This window comes from Copadichromis virginalis, linkage group LG4 (assembly GCF_057382275.1).
Source record: "Copadichromis virginalis isolate Kocher_CV1m ecotype Utaka linkage group LG4, C_Virginalis_male_GT1.1, whole genome shotgun sequence".
Classification (NCBI taxonomy): Eukaryota; Metazoa; Chordata; class Actinopteri; order Cichliformes; family Cichlidae; genus Copadichromis; species Copadichromis virginalis.
Window position 1 is genome coordinate 5,345,251 of NC_140621.1, and position 26,692 is coordinate 5,371,942.

Sequence of the window (26,692 nt, forward strand, 5' to 3'; positions counted from 1 at the left end):
GTCAGGAAGAAACGCAGGAAGGTAAATTTACCATGTAGAGTGCAGATGGGCAGTATAAATAGTATGTTTTAATCTGGTCCTATTTATTTTGAACTGATAAATCATGGAGGAAGCTGTTTTGTTGACGCTGTGTGTGTATGAGTTTATGGGGTGATGGCATCTCTGCTTGTCTTTCTGTAAAAGTCATTTGGACCTGTATTATTTTGGATTTTACAGTCTACTGGTGCTTTTTGATAGTCTCTTTTTAGAACTCTTTTTACAGTGCAACAAGGGGAAGTCTGTGGTGCAGGTAGGCTGTACATTACACCTTAGCACCGAGGGTATTTGATAGAGGTGTGCAGGCAGGTAGGAAAGACACTCCCCCAAGGGGTTTGTCGTCTGTCTTCAAACAAGTGTTGCTCGACATTTAACATGTTTGGATTTGCTTTTCCCCATACATGATTGAAATTACCTTTGGTCAGGCTTGGAGAATCAAACACGAAGCCACACCCTGCTGCCATTGGGAAAGGTCTGTATTAATTCTGTATCTTTCACAAGGCGGAAGTTTGTCATAGTGGAGAACCGTGTTCACGCTTTAACTATAAAGGCTATTTGACTGAGGTGCGCATGCAGGTGGCAACAGGACTCCCCTCAGGCTCTGTCTTAAAATAAGTATTAGTGGATATTTGACATATCTGGATTTTGTTTTTTGAAAGACAAACGCTGCTGCTTTTCAGGAAAGCTGTGTATTATAAGCCAACTTTTACTTTACTGGGAAGAAATTGGTGCTAAAGTTTATCTCCGCAATCACATTACCTCATCGTAGTGGCTGAACATGAGCTACTCTCGTAAGTCTTGTTGTGACAAGCACAAACACATTGTTTTCAATGTTTCTCAGGTTTCTGTTCCTCCATAACAGGCATTTTGTGAGTGAGAGAAGAGGCAGCTGCTAGTATGCATATTCTGATTTCGTGAAAAACATTCCTAATCTGTATATGATGAAACAAGAATAGTTTTATGTGTATTGACCTTGTAGTCAGAAATGGAAATAGTATTTGTTGACTGCTATTTTTTAGACAGTACCTCAACATGAGGCTTTGAGATTACGTTACATTGTCCGTCCCCAGTGGAGAGGAATATGTTTGTTTGTCAATGTCTCATCATTGTTTTTAAATGAATTGTGTTGAATTCAATATTATATGATTTTTATATATCAGATTTTACATCCACACAATTAGCAGAATTTGAAAATTCTTATGTTCACGTGTTCTTCACCCTTATTTTGGGTTTCTCTGAGGAGCCAGGCAGAGGAGCTTTCTCTGTCTTTCTCACTGATTGTCCTTCCTGTTTATAAAAGGAGGGGATGCCTTACACTATAGACAAAAGCAGGCACATCTTAAACCAGTTTTTCTGGCTTTAACTGGAACCCATTACAATCGCTTCTGTTCCTGATATTGTTGCAAGTTGACAGAATTTTTAGTGTAGTTTATTTACACTCATGGCTAAGTAATGTAATAAGTACTTATTCTAAGTCAGATGTACCCTTTACTTAGAAAAGACTCATTTGAATTAGAGGTAGAGGATTCTGCCAAGGAGCAATCAAATACTGCACTAAAAGAAAGCTACTGCACTGAAAGCATGTGCTTTGAGTCCAATATAATAATAATAATAATAATAATAATAATAATAATAATAATAATAATAATAATAATAATAATAATAATAATACATTTTATTTACTTTTTATAGGCACTTTTCAAAACATTCAAGGAAAACTTACAACTAAATAGTAAAATAGTAAAATATTACTAAAATAACAAGTATGCATAACTTGACAGTTGAAGGCATCATATTATTAAAATCAAGCAGAATAGGCAAGCTTCAGTTCACTTCAGTTTTATTCATACAGCGCCAAATCACAACAAAAATCGCCTCAAGGTGCTTTACCTTGTAAGGTAGACCCTACAATAATACATACAGAGAAAAACCCAACAATCATATGACCCCCTATGAGCAAGCACTTTGGCGACAGTGGGAAGGAAAAACTCCCTTTTAACAGGAAGAAATCTGCAACAGAACCAGGCTCAGGGCTCTGTTAACTTTCTATAACATTAGTGCTTTTGCGTATGTCTGTCTCCACAGATGTTTTTCAACAGATTTCAGCTGCTTTTTGCTGTTTGCCTGATGATCCTGATGGCGTTCTATTTCATAGATTTTAGTAAATATCGTGGAGAGCCACCCAACATCACTCCCACTACACCAGAACGAAGGTATAACAAACTCTCTGTCTTGATGCATGCTCAATCATCCAGGTAACTAAACTGCAGGTTTCCCCAACCTGCAGTCAGCTGAGACTGAAGAAGTCACTTGGATGAGTGACAAAATGTTTCTCCCACAAAACGCTACGTCCAGATGAACAGAATCAACTTTTGGAAACCAACTCTCTGTGTGTGGATATGAATTCTGCCTGCTTCTAATTTATTCTATGTAACATTTGATATTTTTTAGCAGTATTTCTAAAATAAATTGTTTAGAATGATCAAAGAAATACCATCCTTTTTCATATTCATATTAGTAGTTTCAACAATAATGAAAGCAATGACAGGCAGGCACAGGTAGTCAATATCAATACCATGAAACACACTTTTTATAACCTGCTTTGTCTTGCATGTCCATTCAAATATACCTGCAAACTATATCAAGTGCCTCAAAAAGTATTTGGATGGTTGATGATGGAGAATTATATAGGAGGTCAATCTGTCAAAGAGTTGCACTGTGTCTTTTATGATGTGAAAGAAAACATGATAGGATGCTGAGAGAGAAAGTTTTGTATTTAATGAGGACAGAGAAGCATGTGTATGAAGACAGTGGGACACCTGTGAGGTGTGCGGTTGGAGTGACTGAAGCGTTCAATGTGGGGATAGGAATATATCAGGGATGAGCTCTGAGCTCCTTCCACTGTTTGCAATGGTGATGGATAGTCTGATGGATGAGGCCTGCCAGGAGTTTACATGGATTTGGATGATTGCAGATGACATTATGATTTGGAGTTAGAGAAGAGATCAAGTTGAACTTCCCTAGGTTGGATCTTTAGAAACTGAACAGCAAACTAATCAAACACTGAATGTATTAAAGAATGGAGTGCTAACCATACAGGACTTCTATATAACAGCCATTCTTCAGCATCTTTATCCTACAGCCATGTTTCCAGGTCATCTGTGACCAGACCTCTACCTGGTTCCTGCACCTGTCCTCAAGACTCATATATCCTAAAAGATCACCTCCCTAAGGAGCAAAGTGAGGAGCTAAAGCAGCGACGAGCTAGGGAGTTTCAGCTGAACAAAAACAGGTACCAGCTCCATGGATAGAATGCTGGAAAATTTTATTTTCCAAAGCATCAGCATGTCATGAATTGAACAGCAGTATAAAACTTGTGGGTTTTGACCATTTAATCGTCTACTGTGTGTGTGTGTGTGTGTGTGTGTGTGTGTGTGTGTGTGTGTGTGTCAAATATAAATGACAGAAATTGAACAATTGTATTTCATGTTATAAGTCAAGAAGGTAATCTGTCTTTTCCTCTGCTCACACCTCGTCTCTTCAACAGGACAACTTCAGTACTGTCCAGACTGTTGTTTGCCTTGCCTAACTCTCCTCTGCAGTATCCTATCCAGGGTTACACAGTGCAGCCTTTGACCTCCACTGTCATACCAGGTATACTGGGCTTAATATACAGAGCACTTTGTTACTGTTTACTGTTATTAAATTGAATGAAATGATCGTGGACAAAATAATCCCTGTGTGCACGATCAAACATGGGAAGCTCATGTTTATTGTGCTCCCCCACATATTTATTGCATTTGTGTGGCTGTACTCTGCACACCTCTTCTTCGCCCTGGCAGCTACTGAAATAGCTAGGGAAGGTGTGGTTAGCATGGCTACAACGTCACACCGCCAAATTAATCTCACTTTGATCTGTGGCTTAAGTGATTTCTATATAGAGGATCGTGGGGTTTTCCATGTTCTCCTAGAATGTTCACTGTACCCTGGGCCTGTGTAGGTTTTCTCATGATTTTTTTGGCTCCTTCCCACTGCCCAAAAAAATGCTTATTAGATTACCAGGTGGTTCTTAAGTGAACATGCATGCGAGGTAAAGTGTTTAAACTATAGAGTCTAAAGCACTGTATGAATGTGTGAAACACTTTTTAGAAAACATAAATCTGGATACCCCAAACCATTTGCCTTACCTAATCTACTTGCTTTGCAAAGTTTAGTCTTGTTGTAAACTCTAAATTTGAGTTAATTATGTGTCTTCTCATGAAAGAACTGATTTCATTTCCAGCTTTAGGGCTGCATGCAGAAAAAAGAAAGAGCTACAAGGTTGGTGTGACATCACAGATGAGTTGGGGATTTCTGACACTGATGCCACTATGGAAGCTTATTTCCACCACAAAAAAACAAAAAACGATCATCTATGAGTAAGAATGATGGTCTTAAAGTCAAATTGGTCATCTTAAAATTTTGTGTTATTATCTCAAAATTTCAAGTTAGGCATTTTCATCGTATTAACTTCTGAGAAAAAGTCACAATTCTGAGATAACTCAAAATTGTATCATTTTTGCCAATCAGTTGCCAAAAAGTATCAATTCATTAATACTTTTTTCAGTGGTGGAAACAAGCTTTCATATCTAACTGATGGTAAAGCATAGTAGATGTTTCTTTTCCAAATATTTATTTATAAGTGACTTATGTATGTATGTATGTATATATATATATATATGTATATATTGTACTATTCTTAGTTAGCGTATTGTCTGTCTTGTCTTAATGTTGGTTTAAAATGGAGCACTGTAACAAAAAATAATTTCCCCCAGGGATCAATAAAGTATTCTGATTCTGATTCTGATTCTGATGTTGCCTGGTCTAATCAAGATGGCTGCTGAAAGTGTAAAGTTCACACTTCAAGGGGGATTCTGATGTATTTAACTTTCAAATCCCTAAATGTCATTAAATGCAACGATTGTGATCCTACAGCTGATGCTAGCTTGGATCCTTCTCTTTGTGAAACAAGGACAGAAAAAAATTACATTGATAATTTTGCAAAACTGATTATGGACAAGACACGTGTTTTTTTTTTATATCATTATTATTTTACAGCAGCCATCTTGGTGTTAATCTTGCTAATCTAATATATTAATCTCAGTTTGCCAAGATTGATTTTATGGCATGGACTACATAAAATATTGCATACTATTATTCAAATAACTTGGTAACTTTGTAGCAAATAGATTGGTATACATAATCAGCAAAATCAGAAACAGCTTTCTAAAAAGGCCTGCCCACACCAGGTCTTAAACATGTCATGTGATTTTAGTTCAATCTCAGTGATCATAAAGGATATTTAGCAGTAGTGTCATTTAAAAAAACTAGCATCAGTTTCCATGCTATTTTCCTCATTTTCCTCATATATCAAATTAGTAGATATTCCCATAGGCATTTGTAGTGTTTCTTATATAGCGCCTTCTACTCTTCTAGAGCACTCAAAGTTCTTTATAAAACATGCCTAATCTGCCCATTCACACAAGAACGCTATGCTTTAACGTTCACACTCTGAGAGAGTTGGAGAGCACCTTGGGGTCAGTCTTTTGCCCAAGGATATTTGGCATGCAAACAGGAACAGCCATGGATCAACCGACCAACCTTCCAATTAGCAGATGACCTTCTGTACCTCCATAGCCAAAGGCATTCCATTGTCATCAAATATTTCATAACAAACATGATTTTCATTGAAATGCTTTCTGATTGTGAAACCTGATTGTGAAACCTGTGTTCTGCACTATCTGCACACTGTACCAGTAAGGGTATATAGTTAAGACATAGTTCAATCTGCAATACCTAAGAAAATCAGAGTAACTTAAGCCTGTTTCATATACAGCTTAGTGTAGCTATTATTGTTTAGATGATTGTATAGGTATCAATATTCTGCTTCACATTATTGAGGTCTTTTTGTTGTAGGTGGTCTTAAGTGTGTCTAAAGGCATCCTCACAACTGAAATACAACATCAAGACGTGACAGTTAAAGGTGAGAATTGACTGTCAGGACTAAAGTTTATTTATAAACTGGTGAAAAAATTAAATAGTTTAAATTCTAAGGTGTATGGGGCATTTGATGATGTGTTCTTTTTAGCCCAACTCTCCTGTTTCATGGAAGGGTCAGTAAAAATGTTTCCTTTTCCTAGTGGTCGTCAAGCAAATATGGGTAAAGCTGATCTGGCTAAGCAAACTTTCACACTGCTTTAGACACGTAAAAATTGAGTATCATGTATGATAGTCATACTATGTTATACGATCATTACAACACAAAACGAAGTTGCTTGGCTCTTACACATTAACATATTAACCAAGTTATTGTAAGACTGTTGTGAAATTCTTGATTTTTTTATTAATTCACAGGTTCTGGTGAGAACAAACTGATAATTGAATCCAATAACCTGGTAATCCTCAACAACCTGCTGGCCAAAGTGTCGTATACCAGCACTATCTACCATATAAACACTGGAGACCTTGGTAAGAAATGATAAATGACCTACAATTTCAAATTTTGATATCTGTATGTTCTTTTGTTTATGAGCGTTAATGGCTTTCTCTTTGCTCTGAATGTAAACTTCTAACATCTTTAACATTAAATGCAGGCGGATTCAGGTAACAGTGAAAAGTGTTTTCTTAATTTACTTTTGTTTTCTCCATTTTTTCTATAGCCACATTCCAGTTTGAAAACCATGAAGCGGTGTTCCCCATTGCCATCAAACAGCCTCATATACCAGTCCTGTACGACATAGGGACAGGTAGGAGTGCGCTTTTTACCAAGATTCAGTCATGAAATGCTTATTATTTGTAATTGCAGTTACAGATTCAAATATTGGGGATGGATACAAGAGGAAAAACCACAATAACAACACTGGTCCGGCCGGGTTGAGTCAAACGATGATTTTAATGATCACACGCGTGGGAGATGGACACCGTACGCAGACAGCATCAGATCTCAAAATAGTGGAGCATTGATCAAACTCTTATAGCCTCTAGTGGCCCCCACCTAATCATAAAAGCCTAAACATTCACATGCCTTCTCTCACACAGCGCCTAAGCTACGACCTTGGCTCGCCGTTTATCTGCTCCTGCTGAGATGGGGCAGAAAACTCCTGTATGTTCTGTTCTCTTCTAATCAGACAAATAAGGCGATGACTTTCTGCGAACAGTATTTCTTATAACTCAGCAGTATAATGCATCATATAACAATATCATTCATTCACAATAAATCAGCAGTCTAATGTAATGCAAATCAGTTTAACAAATGCAATAGTTACCACCTTCTTCTAATTCAGGAGAATAATGCAAACTAAAACTACATAATAATTCACAATCTTTAATTAGGGGTCTAACATGGCATAAAATAATATTATAATCTCACACTCCCCCTGATGAGCTCTTTAGAATAAAGAGCTCACCTACACCCTGTAATCCAGTGTTGCCGGGTCATTTCTTCTTACCCCTTAGGTCCTTTGTCCCCCTGTTGGGCGAACCATATGTGAGATGACCTCTGTGTTTGCGCAGTTCAGATGAAAGAAAAACTATTATTCCAACAATAGCAGGTACAGATGACACTCCCCAGTTCTCCCACAGCTTTATTTGGTGCTACCTTATACCCTTCAGACGTACTCAGACTAGAACCTCTGTCCAAGGAGCTTTTAGCCTTTATTTTATTGCTGCAGCCACCAGTGTCGTCCAGTTGGGTGATCCTCTGCTCTTCTTTCTTCAACCTCAGGGGTTAGACAACCCTTCAGTCGTTGCACAGATCAGGGGATTATTCTGCCCCGATTTCAAACAACGATCTGTGTATCCTCGGGTCCTGTGTGTCCTGTGTATCCCCCAGAAAAAGGAACAGGAACGTGTCCCCCTTTTTACCAAGAGCCTCTCGAACCTCGTTGGTCTGGTGTTCCTGGATTTCCACCAACCCCTTCATGGTTATTGCTGTGTTTATGGGATCCATCCTTTTGAGGTGACTAGCTGGAGCCCAAAACGCCATGACACTTGAACCCATTTGGTGTCTCGGCAGTCACTGTGTCTGTCTCTGCTGCGAAGGATCCTCGTATATCTGTGACCTCGTCTGGTGTCTGTTCCTTACTCTGTAAGAGACAGAAAACCAAAACACCTCTCTGCCTAGCTCTAATAATCTAATGTTGTTATCTACTGATCTTCTGGCGATTCAGAATTGGTTTAGAATATTCAGAATGTCCCAGGGACTTATTCTAATCATATCCTATGTGTGTGTAAGCGTGTTTGCATTATGCCCTCTGCACTCAAGGCATTTCCTACACTTTATCAGTCCGGACGAAGCTTATGACCTTCAAAAGACCGAGTGCCAACTCATTATAAGCACATTTGCAAGGTGTGTCTGAAAATTATTAAAACCACTCATTTTAACAAAAGACATCAAAAACAAATTAGCCATTTTTAATTCTAACATTTGACCCCCGTTTTCACAAAAATCATGTGTTTGCTTCCGCCTCCTGTCCCACGGTTTCCTCTCCAGTGTGGTACTCAGCTTCTCGTGAACACAGGCATTTTATCTTCTAAACGCTATTCAGTTCATTTTAATGATTAATGCTTAAACATGGAAATAATGATTTATGCTTCTCCCTGATTCTCTAAAAAAGTCCGGAAACCTCTTGGGTCACTATTAGCTTAAGCTTTACCACACCTAAATTATTAAAACACAAATGAAGTCATAAAAATGTTCATATAACCCTTGTTTGATGTTAAAACTCGACTTCCCCCCTTTTTTGACACATTCCCATGTGTCAAACCAACGGAGCTAGAAAATTAAAAGAAAAGGTTAGTGACTTTATATCTTAGAAAGTATCAGACTTTCTCCTACCCAGTGTCGTTGCTCCAGTCCCGTCATCCTGTGTTAGGGAATGAAATCAATTTAATTGTCATGTTAGATCTGTTCAACTCCTGGCTCCGCCCAGAGCCTGCGTCCGCAGAATTGCCAAGAAACATAACCTGTAATAATATGAACTTCACTTCAATATGAACCTGTTGACTACTTTAGACACAGCAAAGAAACATTCTCTCCTCCTCGAGGACAGGCACTGACTCCCACCTATCTCCTGGAGCCAACTGTCCCTTATTGAGACCCAATATTGCGGCTACAAGGTTTTGCAGATTGTTAAATTGATCTGTGTGTAATGCTCTGAATCAGGTATGTAATATTAAATAAATGTCGTTTAATTAACTGCCACTACTTAAAACTTAGCAAAAGATATAACTGAATAAAAGATCACAAAGAAAAGCATGATATCAGTGTTATGTAAGCGCGTGCGGCCTTCCACGCCCAAAGTCACTCCAGTCCATAGATCAGCCAAACATCGCGCTGACTGTAGTTTTTAACCCTTATTAACTTGAACACAACTCTATAATGAGCAACAAACTGCAATATGTATAAAAATGATCATGGTTACACCTGCAATGAAAGATCATATGATTATCCCGACACCTGTAAATAGAAGATTAACCTGAGGTTATAACAATCACTGGGACACAAATGTTAATGTAATGTCAATAGCTTCAAGAAATGTTTAATGCAATGCTTGTTATATGATTCTGATGTAACAATAATGCTGACGCTGAAATAACAGTAAAACACCCCCTTTTTATCCCGTTTATAAACTTCACACATAAACGTTTATAATTGCCTCTTTTAAATTTTATTTCCCCCTGTTTTCTCCTCACTGACCACAGCAGGGGAATCTTAGTTTTGAATCAGCCATGAATCCAGCTCACCTGATTCATCACTGAGCCCCACCGTCACTGGCGTCTGACGGGGTGACGCTGCATACTCTTCCTTTAATGTCACTATTTTCAATCTGTTAATTAGAGTGCTTAAACATGAAGTAGACTGCGTCCACAACAAGTCAATACAGCTGTAAATGTGGCCAATTATCAATCTATTACCAATCAATAATGAAAAATAGCTTTTATTTTATGCATGCTTTTAGTCAACCACTCACCCAGAGGATCTTCAATCCCAGAAAATTCCTTCTCCTCATTTAATGAGTCCACCCTCCTTCCATGCCCTGGTAACTGGTCCATCCAGAGCCACATGATCTCAAAATATACATACAACAAGCCAAACCACACCTCGGTCACACCAACCCTTTTCCGCCCTGAAGATGTCCAACGCCATCTCAGTCTGGACCAGGGTTTTAATAGTTTTGCAATTTTCATTAGTTTTTATTTTTATTTAGTTTCGACTTCAGACTTTCAATTTTATGTCCGTTGTAATTAGTTTTTACCAATTGTTTGCTAGTTTAGTTTAGTTTCTATTTTTTTTTTTTTTTTTTTTGAAAATCCTTAGTTTCAGTTTAGTTTTGGTTGTGTTTGCAGTAATTAAGTGTAACAAAATCCCAGTTTCATCATATCAGTCATGCTCTTGTGCTTATCCTTGGGTATTGAGACTATTAACTCTTGCAGCACCGGGTGTTCGTAATTTTGGTTCAAGTGAATTGATAAACTTTTTGAAGGCAACTGACTCACACAGTTATGTAGATATCCCCGTCCTGTTGTCTCGGGATGCATCACGCTGCCTTGCATGGGGTTAGCTTCTGTTTTCTGGGGATGAGGGTTGAGTGTGCTCCCTTACCTTCTCAAGGTAAGCTAGGTTAGCCTTCTTGTGTGAGCTTTTCAAGTGCACTTTAAGGTTTGTGGGATTTTTCCCTTTAGAAATGTCCCTCATTTGCCCCTCAATTTGTCTCTTTCCACTACAAGACACTTGCTTTAACCAAAGCACAGTCATACACAAAGTAATCCCAAATTGGACTCTGGCGCTTTCTCCCGACTTTTCCTGACATGATTCTGCGCGTGGACGGAGCAGCGACACAGACGACTCGACTAACGTGCTGCCACCTGCTGGCATAATGAGACAGCAAGAAAAAAATCTGGAAACTAAACTTTATCTTCACCCTTGACTATTGTATGACACGCACACATCAATGAAAACTAAACACATTTTTGCTATAAATTCAGTTAATTTTAGTTAGTTTTGTGAGCACTCATTACAGTTTTAGTTAGTTTTCCTTTTTTGTTTTTCTTTTTATTTCCGTTAATGTTTTTTCACTTCTAGTTTTCGTTATTTCGTTCGTTTTTGTTAACGATAATAACCTTGGTCTGGACTGTCAAAGGTGACTTTAACGCTGACTGTTCCGACAATCCATTTTATAACATTTCCTGGTCAGATTAGCCAATCTCTGCACACTGGAATAAACATAATCAACATGGTCAATATTTTTCCTGCGTGTTATTTCACCATCTTATCGATTCAAATGCTCCATCCTTATGTGGTTTGCGACATTATGTTTATCCACTCTGTCTCTAAATGTTTGAAGAATTTTTCAAGTTTGGGGTCAAATTTTGAGAATTTGACCATAAGTGAAATTTATGGTGTCATCACCCCCTTCGGGGCTTACCTTTCCCAGTTTTGATGATATTCCTCCCTATTCTTTGCAAGTACCCCCTGTTGGTGGCGAGAAACTGTTGGTGTGGTCAAGCGGGTGCTGTAAAAACAAAAGCTCAGGACAGAACAGCTATCAGTCATGTGCTCACACACAAAATTAGCATATATTGAATTTCATATTGATCCTCTGAGTGTAATGGTACATTTTAATTTGAATTTATCAAAGCTAAACACAATAATTTTTCTTCATTTTGCTCTTGTTCTTGTGCAGCACCACCTCCTATCACATGCCCCTGTCGATTATATCTCTACTTTTCTAAATTATTAACTATTTCAATGAAAGGACCTAAAAGACGGGGACCAGTGTTTATCATTACATATCTCCATTTTGAATGTGACAAGCCTAACATTTCCTTGTTATCAGTAGATATTAATAGAGTTTTTTGGCTTTTTTTTTTCCTCTATAAAAGTTAATTGACTCTTAACAGTGGCCCGCTATGGTTAATAATAACATGTTCAGTCATGAGTGAAATCAAACCTTTTCTTCACTTTAGCATTTAACCTTCCCAACAATATAATGTGATATATTAATCGAAACACAGCTACTAAAACACACTTTTCTTAATGCAAACATCAGAAACTCAAAATTAGCAACCAAAGGGTTCAGTCTGCAGTTCACACTCCTGTGAAGCTACAGCCTCCCCCTTTAGTCTCTGTCATCCTTCTGTTCTTGCAAAAACTAAACAAAGCCAGACAAAACCTCCACCCTTCTTTTACAGGCTGGGTGACTTGTTTGTGGACATTTACTAATCCTAAAGTCGGCACCGTTTTTGTCTCAGTATCAAGTCAGTTAAAACTTTTAGTCGTCAGTCCTTCACAGTCCAGTCACATGCATACACACACATTCATACCAGATATTGCTGATAGTGGAGTCTCACGCGCAACCTATTCGAGCCTCCCTCACCAGCAAGATGACGTCATCATTTTAAAAGGAAAACAGTTCCTTGTTTTTTGGACTGGATTGACTCGCTGCAATCCTTTTAGGCTCAGGACTTCTCATGTGATCAATGTCCCATATAAGGGAATTTCTCCCAAGCCCATTATAATCATGGAAAAAAATACTTTGCGACTGTTTTCAGTAAGAATATTTTATAGCGCTTTAAAGTTCAATCTCTCAGGCCTGGATTAAAGAGCTGATTTGTTAAATCAGGAGCTCACAAAATACCAAAATATCACCACCGGTGGATCACACCTCTCAGATGTTCTTATTTCAGTGCACTGTAACAAAAGCACAAACAAACGCAACCAATAAAATACTCATATAATAACAAATACTGGGGCCTATTGCAAACATGTCCAAGCATAAAACCATCTTTCTATTTCTTAGAGAAAGAAAACAATCCAAACCTCACTGATAGAATCAACCTAGTGTCAAGCAAAACCCAAAAATCAACCAAAACTTCACCAGAAAGTTTTTCTCCCTCCCGGGACAATGTTGTGTAGGAATACAGGTACCGTAACTCCTTTTTGCACTGACAAACACATGTTGAATTGACTTAATTCAATAGTGGACACTGGTTGCACACAAATGCTTTGCTTTGGCAGAAACTTAAACAACTGAGTTAAATCAACACAACCTTTTCATATTCAGTAAACCTGTGCATTTTGTGTTCATAAAACACGATTGAAACATGTTCAGATGGAGTAAGTTGAGCTCTTGTAATATTCTAATTCTTCACAATTCTGTCATTTTATTTCAACACTATTCAGTAACTTTTATGCAAATACTACTTGGTCACTTAAATACTACATGTTGTCTTCATATTGCCTACGGTTCAACAAAGTCTAGATCCTGGTTGCCATAAAAATTGAATGGGTCTTCAACAACTACCATCCTCCTATCTTTATCCTGGTTGCACCAGGGCTGAGAAATAACCCTGAAGTGATAGGTTGCCAGGCAGGGTACACCCCGGACAGCTGACCAGTCTATCAGATAGAAACAAACAGCCGTTTACACATTCACGGATAATTTAGAATCATCAAGTAACCTAGCTCTAATAACTGCATGACTTTTCACTGTGGCAGAAAACCAGAATACCCAGAGAGAAACCACTGCAAACTAGCGAGACTGTGGACTTGCACCCAGGAGCTTCTTACTGTCAAGCAACAGCACTAACCAGCATGCCAACAAAGTAGGAAATACAGGAAAGATATGATTTCCTGTATTTGATGCAGAATTCTTTTGTTCTTGCCCTTGACAGGTTAATCCACAATAAATAGCAACAGCATGCATGTGGTGTGTGTGTGTCATTGTCTGCCTCTTATAACTCCAGTGATTTTCCTGTAGTTTGAAATCTTATGCGGTGTTGTGAATTCCATGAGTTCAGCAACTAACCACTCTTATTAGATTGTATCGTGTCATCTCAATGAGAACAAATTGAGTTGTTGGATTTGGTACAGATCTTTAAAGCCTGAGGCAATTGTGTTAAACACACGCGAGATGCTTACGTAAATCCAAGGGCTGGCCCCTTTTTTTTTTCTTTTTTTTTTCAGTGTGTTCCTCCTTCAATTAAATCTCACTCACAACAATGTGGTGCTCCGAAATAAAACTCACACCGTTAATTCATCATTTTCACTCTGTACCACTGCTCCTTATCAGGCTGTGTGAAGCACAGTAAACAATTCAGTGGAGGCCTTAAGCCATAAACAGACGTCAGGCACAGACATTGTTTTCATAACCAAACTGCCTTGGACCTTGTCCCCTAAATCTACACAAATGCCTTCTGGGTGACATGAACTGCATTTAACCAATAAACAATCAATGGCTTCTTGTTGTTGTAACAGATTCTGTATTTGGGGATGTTTGTGTGCAGCATTTGTTAGTAAAGCATTCTTCATTGCATCAGCGTGTGTGTCACTCTTCATTGCACAAGCGTGTGCATGTGTGTGTGTGTGTGGATCACTTCTCAGTGAATTGAATCAGCATTTCGATTTGTGTGCGTGTGTGTGTCATTTCTCACTCAATCAACGAGTGCAGATGTGTTCATATGTGTGTTTCTCTTCATTCTGAGTCAGTGCATGTAGATGTGTGTGTTTGTGTGTTTGTGTTCATCACTTTCCTGTTCTGGTGTTCTGGGTAAACCACGGCCTGAGGTGTGCCCTGGGGTCCTGCCCTCCTCCTTTTCAGTCCGTTTGCATCCGTTGGTGCTGCTGCTCAAAGTTCTATCCATACTGGTTCTGGCCCCAATTGAGGCAGTCCTTTTCTCCAGTGTCCTGCATCTTCTCCTTGTTCCGCTCCTCCTTAACTTGACCCTTTTGCTTCTGTAGCTCCTTCAGGGTTTGCTCCTGCTGTTGGAGCTTCTCGTCAGGTTTGGCGACCTCCTGCTCCAGCAAGCTCCGGCCTGATTTCAAGTCCTGCGTCTGGGACTCCAAGCCTGACTGATGGGTTCGATTAGCAGCCAGCTCCTCCTGAGCCATGCTCAGTTTCTGCTCTGATGCCTTGAGCTCTTACTGAGGGCAGAAACCTCAGAGTCTTTTCCATACACGTCAGATTGAAGTTTATTGATGTTTTCCTTGCTTTGCTCCACAGCCTTCTACAGCTCTGCTGTTCGGCTCTTCTCAGAGGTCAGCTCCTGGCCGAGCCCTGACACCTGTGCCTTCAGCTTATTTTCTTCTGGTGCTTTTGTCCATTCTGAGGTGCCTTCTGACCTCAGTTACTCCTCCTGTCTCTGGCACGCCCTTTTTGCTGCCCGATCATCCGTGTTGGTTCGTCACTGTCCTGCACAGTTTTAATGCAGAGTTGTTAAGGTCAGCATTGTCTTGCTCGGCCTCACTTTTCCTCCGGGCTTAATGGGCGTCTCGTCACAGCTCTGTCAGCTGAAGCTGTCCGGAAATCTCCCCCGTGTAGTGAAACGGGCCTTGGATTTAACGCTCTCCGTCTCCGCTGCATGAGATCGTTTTCCTGCAGCACTGTTGACGTTTTCAGGTTGTTGTTGTGGGTCCAGCTGCTGTAGCATTTGGTCAGGGTCACATCAAAGATGGTAGAGGAGAGAGCAAAGATGGTAGAGGGGGAGAGCAGGAGTCCAGGTCAGCCTCGGCTTTCCGGGCCGACAAAGCAGCCTGTAATCAAGCATAAAGAGAAAAAACAAAACAAAAACAAAACATTTTGTTTCCCAAATTTTGATTTCCCACCTTAAATAACAGCACTCCATGTCTTCAGCCAGGAGTCAGAGCCTGCTTGTGAGATTCAGGGACACATGGTGCCAATAACAATTCAGCCAAAAACTTGCCTGAAAATTTCCAGTGATGGTAACCGATAACTGGAGGAGAAGATGTCCTTTAAGCTTCTTTTACGGGTGGGGACAAAGTGAGGTCAAGCTGTAATTTTGAGCCAAAGCTTGGTCTGTCTGTCGTCCCAATTCTGTTTATGCTTTTGCCGCTGTACTCAGTCAAACTCAAAGTCAAAGTCAACTTTATTTGTCAATTCTACCACATGTACAGGACATACAGAGAATAGAAATTTTGTTACTCTCAAACCCTAGATGAAATAGCAAAAGAACATTTAAATATAAGAGAGTGATTAAAAAATGCAAGTAAAATAATTAAAAAGTAAAAATTTAAATAAATACAATGCGATTATACCAAGAAAGCTATACAATATACAATATTCAAGTAAGGGTAAATGACATTGAGTGTAAACCGAGTAGTGCAAATAGGCAAATAGTGCAAAAGGAGATTTAGTAATGTACGGTAAGAGATAGTGTAACAACAAAGTCTTATGAGGTAATGGCAGTCCAATGCTCCACAAGGTGACTGGTAACTGGTGCAGGCCAGTGAGTGAGTCAGAGAGTGTGTGTGTGTGTGTGTGTGTGTATGTGACAGAGTTCAGTGAGACCATGGAGGAGAAGAGGGGAGAGGGGGCAGAATCGGGAGGGAGTTTAGCTTCCTGACAGCCTGATGGATGAAGCTGTCCTTCAGTCTGCTGATCCTGGCCTGGAGACTCCGCAGTCTCCTCCCTGACGGCAGCAGCTTGAAGAAGCTTTGCATTGGGTGCGTGGGATCAGCCGCTATGCAAAGGGCTTTTTTAGTGAGACGGGTGCTGTAAATGTCCTGGAGGGAGGGGAGAGAGACACCAATGATCCTCTCTGCAGCCCTCACTATGCGTTGGAGGGTTCTATGACAGGACGCATTGCAGGTTCCAAACCACACAGTGATGCAGCTCGACAGGATGCTCTCAATGGTGCCTCTGTAGAAAGTGTGCATGATGGGGGCTGGTGCTCCTGCTCTTCTTAGTTTGCGGAGAAAGAAGAGACGCTGCTGTGATTTCTTGGCCAGTGCTGTGGTGTTGTACGACCAGGAGAGATCCTCTGTGATGTGCACACCCAAGAACTTGGTGCTGTTCACTCTCTCCACAGACGCTCCGTCAATGGTCAGAGGAGCATGTTGGGTGTGCATTCTCCTGAAGTCCACAACAATCTCCTTTGTCTTCTCCACATTCAGAGAGAGATTGTTGTCAGCACACCACGTGGCCAGGCGTCTCACCTCACTTCTGTAGTCGGTCTCATCCCTGTTGCTAATGAGACCCACCACCGTTGTGTCGTCCGCAAACTTGATGAAGAGGTTGGAGCTGTATGATGGAGTGCAGTCATGGGTCAGCAGAGTGAAGAGGAGGGGGCTCAGCACGCATCCCTGCGGGGCCCCCGTGTTTAAAATGATGGTGCTGGATGTATTACTGCCGACCCGTACTGCTTGAGGTCTTCCGGTGGGGAAATCCAACAGCCAGTTGCACAGTGAGGTGTTGAGCCCCAGCTGGACCAGTTTTTGAGTGAGCTGTTGGGGGATTATAGTGTTGAATGCTGAACTGAAATCTATGAACAGCATTCGAACATATGAGTCTTTTTTGTCCAGGTGTGTGAGTGCTGAGTGGAGTGCAGTGGAAATAGCATCATCGGTTGAGCGGTTGGGCCGATACGCAAACCGGAAGGGATCCAGGGAGGGGGGCAGGACAGTCTTGATGTGTTGCATGACTAGTCGTTCGAAGCACTTCATCAGGATGGGAGTAAGTGCAACAGGACGGTAGTCATTAAAGCAGGAGGGAGATGACTTTTTTGGAACCGGAATGATTGTGGTGGCTTTAAAACATGTGGGGACGACAGCCTGGATGAGTGATATGTTGAAGATGTCTGTGAAGACATCAGTGAGTTCCACTGCACAGTCTCTCAGTACACGACCAGGAATGTTGTCAGGACCCGGAGCTTTACGTGCATTGATCCTGCTGAGGGATCTCCTCACGCTGTCTGGGGACAGAGTCATCACCTGATCACCAGGAGGGGGTGGGGTCTTCTGTGCAGTGGTGCTGTTTTGGACTTCAAAGCGAGCAAAGAAAGTGTTCAGCTCGTTCAGCAGGGGGATAGTGCTATCACAGGTCTGTGGTGGGGGCTTGTAGTCTGTGATGGTCTGAATGCCCCGCCACAGGCTCCGTGAGTCTCTGCTGTCTTTGAAGTGATGAGATATTTTCCTGGAGTACTGTCTCTTAGCCTCTCTGATGCCACGGGAAAGGTTGGCCCTAGCTGTCCTCAGGCTCGCCTCGTCTCCATCTCTGAAGGCAACATTCCGAGCTTTCAGCAGCCTGTAGACCTCTCCTGTCATCCATGGTTTTTGATTGGCCCGGACAGTTATGGTTTTCGTGACTGTTACATCCTCAATACACTTGTTGATGTAGGCAGTAACAGTCTCTGCGTACTCCTGGAGGTCAGTGGTGTTGTTATAGGTGGCAGCCTGCTTAAACATGTTCCAGTCTGTGGTGTTGAAGCAGTCCTGTAAAGCCTCTGAAGACCCTTCTGGCCACACTTGTATCCGCTTACGAACCGGTTTGGTGGTTTTAACGAGCGGTCTGTAAGCAGGCATTAGCATGACAGTGATATGGTCTGAGGCGCCGAGGTGGGGGAGGGGAAAAGCTTTGTAAGCTCCTCTCTGGGTGGTGTAAACAAAGTCCAGTGTGTTATTTCCCCTTGTTGGAAAGTCTATGTGTTGTTGTATTTTTGGAAACACGCACTTTAAGTCTGCATGATTGAAATCCCCAGCCAGGATGAGAAAAGCATCAGGATGGGCTGTCTGCTGCTCACTGATGTGCTGGTACAGTTCATTCAGTGCCTCACTCCTGTTGTTGACATTGGAGGAGGGAGGGATATACACAGCGCACAGTAGTATGGCTGTATATTCCCTCGGTAGATAGAATGGCCGGCACTTAATAACCATGAACTCCAGCACTGGTGAGCAGTGTTTGCAGACCGCAACAGCATCGCGGCACCAGGCATCATTGATGCAAACACAAAGTCCTCCCCCGCGGGTCTTACCTCCCGCGACGATGACTCTGTCAGCACGGTAGCATGTTAGCTGGTCGAGCTGAATGGCGCGGTCCGGGACACTGTCGCTGAGCCATGTTTCCGTGAACACAAAAGCACAGCAGTCCTTTACATTCCTTTGAGATGAACGTAGCAGTCGGATGTCGTCCAGTTTATTTTCTAGCGAGCGTACGTTGGCCAGAACGATAGAGGGGATGGCGGGTTTGTGTGGGCTAGCCGCTAGCCTAGCTCGGATGCCACCGCGCTTACCCCTCTTCTGCTTCCTCTCACACCGCTTGAGGCGCATCCATTGTGGGCGAAGTGCAGGAGTGGAGGTCGGTGATTGAGTAGGCCTTCGGAGCAGACCCAGATCTTTCAGCTTCTCGATGTCCACAGAATTTAACTTAAAAAGTTTGTTTCTGCCGATGTCGAGAAGAAGTGTTCGGGCATATCCTTGCTTGCACACAGATAGACGTGACAATGACTTACAAAAACACTGCAACTTACAGGACGAAAAACACGAAAAAGTAGTTTGTTTGGGAGAGAGAGAAGCCGCTGCGTGTGCACGCACCGCCATCGTTTCCAGGTTGAGAGAAATCCACCTGTATTAACACACTAAAACATTCACTTAGTATTTCTTTTCTGAAAACATCCATTCGCTTCATCTGCCTAGATTTTACTATCTCTCTCTCTTGGTGCATACTTCACACAGTCAGGCAGTTGCCTTTTATGGGCATGCAAAGTTCCTGTCACACACACTGCTTCATATGACACACACAGCTACTCCACCCAGCAGCTGCAAAGCCGTCTTCATGTCCTCTCTCCACACTCTCAGCCACAATCCTCCGTCCTCAATATGAATGTATAAAACCAGTCATAATTATCCCTAGAAACACACCCTCAAGAAAATTCGTTGTATTTACTCATCTATTCGTACTCACTGTGACCAATGCAATTCATGTAAAGAAGATCCTCTATAGGTGAAATTTCAATTCAGCACGACCCTGAAATAAGCATGCCTTTTATCTAAGTAAAATGAAATTACTACACCACCACCAGTGCTGAAATTCGTGCTTGATCACACCCTATATTATGATAAAACTAAAAGTAAATCAAATGTAACTGCTTATATTATTGAGCTGAACCAAGAGTCACTTAAAAATCTTATAAATCCTGCTTCACACCACAAAACTGAAACAAATAACAGCTGTATTTATCACTCAATCTTACTCTGCCGACTGAAGTGCCGGTCTAGATCATGCACGATTTGTCTCTTCTATATCAAAACCCAGCCAAACATCAAACATTCAGCGTAGTCATTCAAAACTTTATTTGTAATATTATAATCAGCAAAATCAGCGTTTTAATTACAGGCATGTATCATTGTTTGCAAATCATAATTATAAAACTCAAAAACACGCTAAACAGGAAGCAAAAGTCCTCTGTGCGCTTCACAGCAGCCACCTCATTCGCATGTTCACACACCGTCTAAAAATAGCTCGCAGCGCTGCAGCTGCACGTCACACACAGTCTCACACACAGTCTCACACACAGCTCTGTTATTTTATATTACAAAGACGTCTTATATTTACAATCACTCTCAGGCCTGACAGCTTTAGCGCCTACACAATTTCGACAAATTTAAGTTAACGGTCCAACCGAAAAAGTCCAACTTTTTTGTGATCAATTAACCAGTATCTGTCCAACAGTCTCTGGCCTTGTCTCTAAAGTCCCTTACTCAATTTAAAAGTGTCCAGCACCCAAGGTCCAACCTTTGCTGCCCAAAAAAGCGCACATACTCATGCCAAACGGTAAAGAGACTCTAACTCCTAGCTTATTCCAGGATGCCCTGTACCCCACAGTCAAGCCAAACTGAACTAACCCTGTTCGCCGACAGGTCAAGGTCGCGCGTTCCTCGGCCAGGAGGGAGCGTAACCTCCGGGCTATGCGCTTCTCAGCAGTCCAACTGCCGTTCTTGAAAAATGTATAATACTTTGAAACAACAGTCAACACCCCAAAACAAGACTATGACTGACGCAGGTCCAACCTTAAAACCAACGGGGACTCTAACCCACAAAATGACCAATTCCCTATCAAACTAAATTCACTCAGCAGTCCAACTGCTTTAACTTCAATCAGCAGTCCAACTGCTTTAAATACTCAGTACTGTCACTTTCCAGTAATTTCAGTGAGTAGACTTTAATTTTATCATGTCCAATTTGGCACACTTTGGAAATAGATTCAACAGGTAGTGCCTTACCTTTGTATAAGCCGGCTTATGCCCACTCACGTCAGACCACTGGCTTGTGCCTGTCCGTTCGACAACCTCGGACCGTCCAAACCTCCAACTTCCACCCCAATACCACCGGACGAGCCCCCAAACTGTTACGGATTCAAATATTGGGGATGGATACAAGAGGAAAAACCACAATAACAACACTGGTCCGGCCGGGTTGAGTCAAACGATGATTTTAATGATCACACGCGTGGGAGATGGACACCGTACGCAGACAGCATCAGATCTCAAAATAGTGGAGCATTGATCAAACTCTTATAGCCTCTAGTGGCCCCCACCTAATCATAAAAGCCTAAACATTCACATGCCTTCTCTCACACAGCGCCTAAGCTACGACCTTGGCTCGCCGTTTATCTGCTCCTGCTGAGATGGGGCAGAAAACTCCAGCATGTTCTGTTCTCTTCTAATCAGACAAATAAGGCGATGACTTTCTGCGAACAGTATTTCTTATAACTCAGCAGTATAATGCATCATAAAACAATATCATTCATCCACAATAAATCAGCAGTCTAATGTAATGCAAATCAGTTTAACAAACGCAATAGTTATCACCTTCTTCTAATTCAGGAGAATAATGCAAACTAAAACTACATAATAATTCACAATCTTTAATTAGGGGTCTAACATGGCATAAAATAATATTATAATCCCACAGTACCAGATACAGCCTGCTCTAGGTGTGTAGGCAGGTAAAACTTATGACTGAAATCTTACAGAGAGAAGAGGAAAGATCAGTGTGTATCCTTTTCTTCTGACCTTTTTCTGTTCTGCTGTTTAATTTTTTTATTGACTGAAGAAAAGTGAAAATAATTTGCTTTCTTTTGCCTTTTAGACATTAGTTCTCAAGTCACCATCACCACAAAGACTTTCCTGCGCTACAGAGAACTGAAGGTGTTGTTGGACAGCATCCGAAAATTCTACAACAACATAAAAGTGATTATTGCAGATGACAGCTTAGAACCAGAGCCAATTCACAGAGAAAACATCTTACATTACATCATGCCTCCAGCACAGGTATGTGTGGTAGATCCAAGAATTGGAACCACAGTTGTGTTTACTAAATATGCAATGTTGGTACAAACTGTCAGTTTGAATTTTCTACAAAACCAGATAAATCTCAGATATAATTCAGATTCTTGTATGTATGAATTTAAAATAAGTCTGACCTATGGTGGAACGGTTCACAGCCGAGAGTGAAGCGGTGGGAATGAGCACCTCCAAATCTGAGACCATGATCCTCAGCAGGAAAAGGGCGGAGTGCCACTCCGCTTACGCTGTACTGGTCTGTTGTGGTGAAGGGTGAGCTGAGTGTAGAAGCGAAGCTTTCAATTTACCAGTCAATCTAAATCCCTACCCTCACCTATGGTCGCGAGCAGTGGGTAGTGAGTAAAAGAATGAGAAATAGGCTTCCTCCGAAGGGTGGCTTGCCTCTCCCTAAGATAGAGTAAGGAGTTCAGCCATCCGGGAGGGGCTCAGAGTAGAGTAGGGCTCCTTCACATGGAGGAGGTGGCTGGGGAGAGGGAGGCTTGGGCTGCTTCTTTCGTGACACAGCCCCGGATAAGCAGAAGAAGGTGGATGGATGAAATTTGTTTTTTGCTAATAAAACAAAAAACAGTGTTGCTTTACAATGACTTTTATTGTATTGATCACTTGAGAGCACCATTACACCACAGTGTAAAAGATTAAAATGTGAAAGATGTTTCCTTCCTCAGGGCTGGTTTGCAGGCAGAAATCTGGCTGTTTCCCAGGTAACCACCAAGTACTTCCTGTGGGTGGATGATGATTTTGTGTTTACAGAGAAGACAAAGATAGAGAAGCTTGTGGAGGTCATGGAGGCGAACCCTGAACTGGATGTGGTGAGAATGAAATAGCTCACATAAAGCATTTGCAGTTTATTTAAAATAATTTGAATAGAACATTAAAATGTAAATATAATACACCCATAAAATACACATGTTAGACTGATGTAATCCTTTTTTCCTTTATTACATCTGATCTAGTTAGGCCTTTTGGACCATGTAGCATGCCAACGTTTGGGGTCTTAACTTCACAATAACTTGCATGGAGCAGATCCTTTATAATCAATGAAGACAAAGGTTATTCTAGATTTTTGGGTTTACTGTAACATCTATTATTAACAAAGATCAGATGAGCAGTTATGACCACGCACAATAAAGTAAAGTTGGTGGAACCAGCTTCTGGACAGATGCATAGGTTACCTGAAAGACTAGTCTCATTTCTAGATTTGATTTTCAAAAACAAGCATGACAAGTAGTGTCTACCTGAACATCGACTGAACAATATTGGAGCTTGCAGTGAAACACTAGCCATTTTGTAACAAGATGTTGTGTTTCTTTATTCGTATTAGGTTGGTGGGGCTGTAGAAGAGAACCAGTTTTATTTTACTCTTATATATGAGGAAGGAAAGGAAAATGAAGGTGGTTGCCTATACAGAAAGTCTCAGGGGAAATTCCACTCACTTCCTGGCTACCCACAATGCTTTTTGACTAATGGAGTAGTCAACTTCTTCCTGGCTCGTACAGATGCTGTACAGAAAGTTGGTTTTGACCCTAAGCTACAGCGAGTAGCACATTCAGGTAGGTCCAGATCTCAAAGAAGTTTATATTACAAATGACAGCAAGAGCATTTTGTGTTAAATATTAAATTCCAATTTCTAACTCTAGAGTTTTTTATGGATGGTCTGGGCTCTTTGCTGGTTGCATCATGTAGTCACGTATCCATTGGTCATCAACCCAAAACAGCCAACAGCCAAAGTTCTATATACGACGAATATAGACACCCGGGAGAAAATGATGAAGAATTCAAACTGCAGCTTCACTTTTACAAAAACAACCTTAAGTGCATTACATATGGATAGAAGATTCATTCAAAGAACATCAGTGTCACTTGTAATGTCATATTGTTTTGTCATGGTCCCAGGGTTATCTGAGTTTAGGATTCTCAGTGAATATAGCCGAGTTTGGCTCTCTGTTTGGATTTTATTCATCAAGATTTTTTTTCTTTATTATTCCTATAGAGATTAATATCTTGTGATGTTGGTGACACTGAATTCTGTTTTTACTTATTTTCTTTTGCTGTTTTGTCATCCTGTGTTTTCACTCATGTTTTCATTGTAAATCTAATACACTGAACTTTAAAACGTTATATATCTTCACAGAAGTACAAAACACGCTAAAATCTAATAGATGTTGTGAGTCATTTATCTATGCCACCTATGTTTATATTTAATAAAACCAAAGAAATAAATATACATACTGTACAAGAATGAACAGTGTCGTAACAGTAATAGTTCCTTAAAATTTATACTTATGATAGTTTACACAGATGTAATCAGATGCCATAATTTCCCTTCTAACCACATGTTTGAATCCTGGTGTAAATGGGCTAAAGAGTTCACTTTTATAGAAGCAATGTTTACTGAGAGGGGGGTGGTTGTCAGTGAGCTTTAGATGCTGGTTTGTTGAATGAGTTCAGTTGGTTTTTTGTTCAGTCTTTTACAGACAACCCACTAGTCTGAGATGCATAGGTCAAAGATTTATCCAAACAGGTGTGTATCTTGACCTCACACAGACATCTGAGTGCCCTATAAAAAGCTTTTGGACCCATCTATTATTTGTTAAGCAGAAAGAAAAACCCTAACTCACATGTCATGTATTGTTATGAGTTATGTAATATGTTTTTTTTAATAACAATTTAAAGATATGTGGTACAAAAGGCTCAAACAGGTTAAGTTCATTTCAGTGCACGTTTCAGAAACATATTGGAACTGCTTCCCTCTGTTGGCTCTTGTGCTTTGTGTTTATTTTTACTTCATTTAGCTTGTTTCCATTGATTTGTTGCACCTGTTTGGGTTTTTTACGCATGTGTTCCCCACTACCCAAATAAACGTGTGTGTATTTACTGCCTCGGTTTTCTCTTTGCCTTTCTGTCTCAGCACCTGTTATTCTTACTCAACACCTGTTTCTATTCATGGACTTTGTCTTCTGCAGCCTTTGTGGACATCCTCAAAGCTGAAGTACAGGTTTTTCTTTGGGTCCACATTATCCCCACCCCGTGACAGTTATCACTTAACTCTGCAGCTTTGCTCTGATTACCAGAGTTTCATATTGTGATTGTCACCTGTTCCCAACTGTGGTTGACTCACCATGTTGATGATTTTGGCTACAACAGGAAGCTGCTTCCAGTTCTAAAGCATGGCCTGCTCACCAAACACCAAATACAGATACTCCCCTGGATTTATACAGGGGAGTATCTGTATAAATCCAGATACTCCCCTCAGGAGTTGGGAGAGAACAAAATCACAGCTAAAAGAGCCAATACATTCAGATGGCCAGAAAAACAGCTCTGTTTAAAGATATGGTGATTTAAGTCTACTTTGCACTGGCTTCATAAAATGAAGTTGTAGTGCTCATTCTGAAGAAGGTACTAAGAAAACCATTATTTGAGCTCAAAATATTACCTCTTTCAATTATGAATCATGATTAGTTGACATTTATAAAAACTATATATAAGTAACTGCATTGGGGGGAAAACTGTGACATTACGGTGACACTGAATGGAGTTATCATTTAAATCTGTAATTCTGCTCAGTTTAACAGTCACATATCGAGTTTCAGTTCATTCGCTATTCTGTCCCCAACTGTGGTTCACCCGTCATGTTCACAACAGGATTTTGGCTACAGCATGAAGCTGTTTTGTGTTCTAAAACATGGCCTGTTCAGCACCAAACACACTAAATCTTGTAAGAGGTAAAGAACATAACTTCTTTCTGTATGGTTAAATATTTGCTTGTTGTAAATAGGGACAAATGTGTAACTACATGCAGTACTGTATGAATAAAGAACTAACTTTAAATGAGGAACTCTTAAGTTTCATCAGATTCTTCCTCTTTTTCTGTGTTAACCCCACACAGATTCAAGACCTGAACCAAGAGGAGCTGCAGTATGGAAGGGAAAGGTACAGTCTATGATTGTATATGACCTAAATTTCTACAAATACCTGTTATACGCTAAGTTAAAAGCAAAGATGCACTCTGGGTAGTGACGTCATACAGTTGCATCGTTGCAAATAGTCAACCAGCACTTAGTTTAGTTGAAGATGAAAACAATCTGTCACACGAGGACGAGAGAGTGACGGAAAACTACTGGTGTCTATGCGGCTAATGCTTGACAATGGCAACAGCGACTGAGAGCGTTTGTTGTAAAGCACCAAAACTTTGAAGCCGTATGGCTTAATCCAGATGTTCTTTGGGCAGCACTTGTTAGCCTCCATGACCGGTGTCCGGTCTTTAAGTGATAAGATTATGAATCCTGCTTCCGGGCCCAGTCTGCATTTAATAAGACTGTTGTGTTTTTAACATGTTTTAATGCTTGGTATCTTGTTCCATTTAATCTCAACAAGCCCCTAAAAACAGTCAGTGATCACTGTCGGCTTCTCTCGGCTTTTATTACTGCTAATCACTTTAAAGCTCAGTTTTTAAACCCTTACGATGTACCTACAGCCCAGCCCATGCCGCAGTGTGACTAACCTTGTATCGTGGATGGA

The 26,692-nt window shown here is 40.7% G+C and overlaps 1 protein-coding gene across 3 annotated transcripts; it reads left to right on the forward strand.

Moving 5' to 3' along the window:
- The first annotated feature begins 347 nt into the window (after positions 1 to 347).
- LOC146710648 (beta-1,4 N-acetylgalactosaminyltransferase 2-like) lies at positions 348 to 25,051 on the forward strand. 3 transcript variants are annotated; one of them, XM_085453248.1, is made up of 12 exons: positions 348 to 508; positions 2,122 to 2,249; positions 3,179 to 3,328; positions 3,584 to 3,690; positions 4,319 to 4,356; positions 5,992 to 6,058; positions 6,430 to 6,543; positions 6,735 to 6,821; positions 21,960 to 22,141; positions 22,840 to 22,983; positions 23,496 to 23,724; positions 23,812 to 25,051. In XM_085453248.1, the coding sequence occupies exons 2-12, from the start codon at positions 2,122 to 2,124 to the stop codon at positions 24,003 to 24,005; spliced, it is 1,440 nt and encodes a 479-aa protein (XP_085309374.1). In that variant the 5' UTR covers positions 348 to 508; the 3' UTR covers positions 24,006 to 25,051. The 3 variants fall into 3 exon arrangements, with proteins under 3 accessions (XP_085309374.1, XP_085309376.1, XP_085309375.1); XM_085453250.1 differs by having other exon boundaries at positions 3,191 to 3,328; XM_085453249.1 differs by lacking the exon at positions 348 to 508 and adding an exon at positions 540 to 827.
- The last annotated feature ends 1,641 nt before the right edge of the window (positions 25,052 to 26,692 follow it).

Coding starts and splice junctions, on each gene's coding strand:
- LOC146710648 (XM_085453248.1), top strand. CDS start 2,122: ATGTTTTTCAACAGATTTCAGCTGCTTTTTGCTGTTTGCCTGATGATC. Junction 3,329..3,583: donor TTTCAGCTGAACAAAAACAG/GTACCAGCTCCA, acceptor TCTCTTCAACAG/GACAACTTCAGTACTGTCCA. Junction 3,691..4,318: donor GACCTCCACTGTCATACCAG/GTATACTGGGCT, acceptor TTTCATTTCCAG/CTTTAGGGCTGCATGCAGAA.